Source organism: Penaeus vannamei, chromosome 43 (assembly GCF_042767895.1).
Source record: "Penaeus vannamei isolate JL-2024 chromosome 43, ASM4276789v1, whole genome shotgun sequence".
NCBI classification, from domain to species: domain Eukaryota; kingdom Metazoa; phylum Arthropoda; class Malacostraca; order Decapoda; family Penaeidae; genus Penaeus; species Penaeus vannamei.
This window is the reverse complement of record NC_091591.1, coordinates 4695009-4700008: the sequence shown is the minus strand read 5'-3', so window position 1 is coordinate 4700008 and position 5000 is coordinate 4695009. Positions and strand designations below refer to the sequence as shown.

The 5000-nt window shown below is 46.3% G+C and overlaps 1 protein-coding gene across 1 annotated transcript in view; it reads left to right on the top strand.

Annotated features, from left to right (window-relative positions):
- Positions 1-5000, top strand: part of LOC113817995 (heparan sulfate 2-O-sulfotransferase 1) — a gene marked incomplete at its 3' end in the record, with an annotated part of 14799 nt that overhangs the window by 4802 nt on the left and 4997 nt on the right. The window contains 4 exon segments of the mRNA XM_070118838.1: positions 1444-1590; positions 2777-3022; positions 3723-3833; positions 4483-4628. Of these exon segments, the coding sequence (XP_069974939.1) occupies positions 1444-1590; positions 2777-3022; positions 3723-3833; positions 4483-4628 (650 nt within the window).

Sequence of the window (5000 nt, the reverse complement as noted above, 5' to 3'; positions counted from 1 at the left end):
GTGTGTATTAATCAGCATCAGTGTTGTTTTTGTTGTTATTATCATAATTAATTTTTATCATCATCAATACTTTGAAATTATTATTATCATTTGTAGTAGTATCAGTACTAGTAGTACTGGTACTATTACCATCATCATAATCATCATCATCATTATCATACCACTATCATCATCTTTACTATCATTTTCCTCATCATTATCATTAGTAGTAGTAGTATCTGAACTAGAAGTAGTAACGGTATATATATATAATAGTAGAATTAGCTTTAATACCGACCTCCCCATACCCCGACATCCCCACCATTTTCCCCCTCCACCATCACCACATTCTCAGCACACCTTTCCCCTACTCTCCACCACACCCTCCCCTACTTTCCCCCACCCTCACCTCATTTCCCCCTCACCATATCCTCCCCCTACTCGCACCAAACCCCTCCCCAAAACCCACCACACTATACCCCACTCCCCCATCCTCACCCACAACCTTCCCCAATTCTCCACCATCCCTTCTTACCATACCCTCCCTCATCCTCCACCCCACCCTCCCCCCACACCTTTCTCCTACTCTCCCCACTCTCCACATCCTTCGCCCTCCCACGCCACCCCTACCAGCCCCACCCCCTCCCATCCCTCCTCCCATCATACCCCCCCCACACCCATCCCCTACTCTCCCCACACCCCTCCCTCACCCTCCCCAACACACTCACCCTCTCCAACATACTCACCATACCCTCCCTCGCCCTCCCTCACCCTCCCCATCTCTCCCTCACTACATCCTCCCTCACATCACCCTCCCTCACCCTCCCATCTCTCCCTCACCTCACCCTTCCCATCCCTTACACCTTCATCCCATTATTCCTCCCACCCACACCCATCCCCTACTCTACCCACACCCTTCCCCCATCTCTCCCCACACACTCCCCACCTCCCCACCCACCCACCCTCCCTCACCCTCCCCAATACACTCACCCTCCCCATATTTCCCCCATCCCCCATACCTCACCCCCCACCCCCTCCCCTCCTATACCTCACCACCCCCACCCCCTCCCCTGCCATACCTCACCACCCTTCCCCCACCCCTCCCTCGCCACCCCACCCCCTCCCCTCATTCACCACACCCTCCCCAACACACTCACCCTCTCCATTCCCTCCCCTCCCATACTTCCCCACCCTCCCTCACCCCCCTTCCCCCACCACCCCTCACCACACCCTCCTCATACTTCCCCTCCCTTACCACCCCCTCCCATACCTCCCTCAACACACCCTCCCCAACACACTCACACCCCCATCCACCCCCACCCCACCCTCCCCAACACACTCACACCCCACCCCACCCTCCCCAACACAGTCACACCCCCACTCACCCCCACCCCACCCTCCCCGTCTCTTCCCCCACCCCACCCTCCCCAACACACTCACCCTCCCCGTCTCTTCCCCCACCAGGTACATCCCGTACGTCGCGTGTGTGATCAGTCTGAAGATCTACGTCATGATGCTGCTGGTGCACAAGAGGGACTATGCTGACTATACCGACTATGATGACTATGCTGCGCGGTTGGGGAGCGAGGGGACGAGGGAGAGTCGGGTGGAGTGAGTATGATGGGGGGATGTTTTTGTTTGTGTGTTTTTTGCTTTGTTTCTGTTGATGGTAGTGCTGTTTTTTGTTTTTGTTTGTTGTTTTTAGTTGTGTTGTTTGTTTTGGTGGTGTTTTTTGTTTTGTTTGTTTGTTGTTGGGTGTTTTATTTGTTTATATTTGTTTTGTTTGTGTTGTTTTGTTTTATGTTTGTTCGTGGTGGTGGTGGTTTATATGTATTTTTTCTTGATGTTTTTTCTTGTATTTTATGAACTTATTTTTGTTCTGTTTCCTTTTTTGGTTGTGGTTGTTGTTGTTGCTGTTGGTGCTTTTGTTTTTATTTTTCCTGTTTTTCTTGCTTCGTTTTTGTTGTTTCGTTTCCCATTTTGTTAGTGGTGGCGGTGGTTTTCTTGTTTTGATAATTAGTCTTGTTGTTGTTGATGGATATGTTGTTTTGTTTATTGTAGGTTGTGGTTTTGTCTGTTTGTTTGTTTTGTTGTAACTATGGTGGGATGGAGTTTTCTTAATTGTTGATTCATTGTCGTTGTTCTTCTGATTCTTGTTTGTTTGCTCTTCCTACTTTGTTGTTTTCTTTGTGCTATTATTTTCGACTGTTCTATTCTTTCTTTTTTATTGCTATACCTTTATGCTTTTATTATTCTCTTCTGCAGCGGTTATTCTGTTTTCTTTTGGTTCTATTTCGTTCTCTTCTGCTTTTTATTATTCTGTTTTGTTATTATCATATCTTCTTGTTTTTTTCTGTTATATGTGGCTTTGTGTTCATATTATGTTATACTTTGACTTGCTGTTCTGTTCCTTCGTTTTATCTTGTTGGTATTCTGTTCTGCTGTTCTCATTTGTTCTGCTACGATTATGTCGAAATATTCATATTATTTTGTCCTGTTCTACTACCACGTGCTGTTTTGTTATTTTGCAGAAGTTGCATCATAAACGCATACACGTGTGTGTGTCTACATACTCTTATTTTCATATATATATATATATATATATATATATATATATATATATATATATATATATACATACATACATACATACATACATACATAGATATAAAGATAGATGGGTAGACAGATAGGCAGATAGATAGATAAATGAATAGATATACAGATACATAGATTTAATAAATCAATAACGCAACATTCTCTACCCTTCCCCCCCCCCAAAAAAAAAAAATGGCAGACCCACCGCCGCCACGACGGCCGAACCCGAGGACCCCTTCTGGGACGAGAAGCAGAGGGTCCTGTCCCGCCTGAACGACTCGCTCCTCCAGCCCTCCTCCCTCAACAGGACGCCCAGCACCATCTGGCTCTTCTACAACCGGATTCCTCGCACGGCCGGACAGACGGTGGTGTCGCTCCTCAAGTCCTTGGCGGGAGACCTCGATTACCAGCACCAGGAGCATGTTTACCGGACCCCGTGGCAGCGGTGAGGGTTGGTTGGGTGGGGGGTTGTTGGGGTTGTTTGGGTGGTTAAGGTTGTTTGGGTTGTTTGGGTGGTTAAGGATGTTTGATTTGTTTGGGTGTTTTTTGGGGGGTTGTCTGTTTGAGTGGTTGTTTTGGGTTTGTTTGGGTGGGTTGTTTGGGTTGCTTTGGGATGTTTGGGTGGTTTGTTTTGGGTTGCTTGCGTGGTTGTTTTGGGTTAATTAGATAGCTGTTTGAGTTTTGTCGAGGGGTCTGTTTTATTTTGCTGTTTGTCGGTGGAGTGGGAAGTGGAAGTAAAATCGGGTGCTTCTAGGGAGAGGGGGAGGGTGATGGGGGGAGAGGGAAGAGATGGAGTGAAGGGGGCGGGAAGGAAGGAGGGAGGGAGAGAGGGGGGAAGAGTTTGTTGGGAGAAAGGAGGGAAGGAAGGGGAAGGAGGAAAGGAGGGAGGGAGAGAGCGAGAGAGAGAGCGAGAGAGAGAGAGAGAGAGAGAGAGAGAGAGAGAGAGAGGGAGAGAGGGAGAGAGAGAGAGAGAGAGAGAGAGAGAGAGAGAGAGAGAGAGAGAGAGAGAGAGAGAGAGAGAGAGAGAGAGAGAGAGAGAGAGAAAGAAAAAAAGAGAGACAAAAAAAAATAGAGAAAGAAGTCATTCCAACCTCCTCCAGTAAGCCTTATTTCTCATTTATTCCTTCCTCGTTTCTCCCCTTCAGCCTGATGAGCGAAGAGGAACAGAATAATTTGGCCACGTGGTTCGAGTACAACTTTTGGCCCAAAAGCTACGACCGATTTTCTCTCTTCATCAACTTTACAGAGCATCGTAGGTGAGTACGTGCGCCGTACAGATGATCGTAAATATGCACATAATATAAATACACACGCTTCGTACACGCACACAAAGTCTATGTAAGTACTTATATAGACCTTGCACGCACACACGCGCAAAAGTACACACACAGGCAAGCACATGCACATATACACGTAAACGCACACCACACGCATACGGACAGAAACACACACGTGTTGCCCTAAAATGTTTACTTCCTGAAACTATAATTTAAGATATTTTGATTATGGAAACTAGCAACGGATTGACAGAACTGTGTCTATATATCATATATTCCAACACTACCTGTTATGGAGCAATAGCGACAACTTCAAACTTTGTGAGGATTTCAATACATATTTTAAAACTTGTAAAACGCGACTTCAAAATGCGATTTCAATACATTTTGAAAACATTTTTTTCTATACAATTTTTTCTTCCCCTTCCCCCGTCAAATCATCACCCCCATCAACGTCACCCTCATCATCACCATCATCATCATCATCATCATCACCATCACCATCATCATCATTATCATCATCATCATCATCATCATCATCATCATCATCATCATCACCATCACCATCACCACCCTCCCTCCCCATCCCCATCCCTCCCCACTCACCCCCGCCTCAAACCACCCACAGCCCGTACGTGAAACTCCGCCCGGCCTACATGACTTTGGCGCGCGACCCGGTGGACAAGTTCATCTCCTACTTCCGGTTCAAACGCGTCGACAGCGACCGAGTAAAGACGGAAATGTCGGCGAGGGAGCGACAGCAGCCGGGGACAGGTCGGGCGGGGTGGATGTTGATTGGGGGGGGGGGGGGGGGGCGTATGTGTTTGAGTGAGGGTGGGCAGGTTGCTGTGTGTTGATGGATGTGTGTGTGGGGAGGGGAATATATGTGTGTGTATGTATGTGCATGCATATATATGTATATATGTATATATGAATATATGAATATGTATATATATATATATATATATATATATATATATATATATGTGTGTGTGTGTGTGTGTGTGTGTGTGTTCTTACCTAGTTGTTTGGATACGGGAGAAGAGCTATGCTCAGGTGGTCCCGTCTGCTATATTTAAATTATCATATAACTTTTTAAATTGATGTACAGTTTTGGCACACACTACTTGATTGGGGAGACTGTTC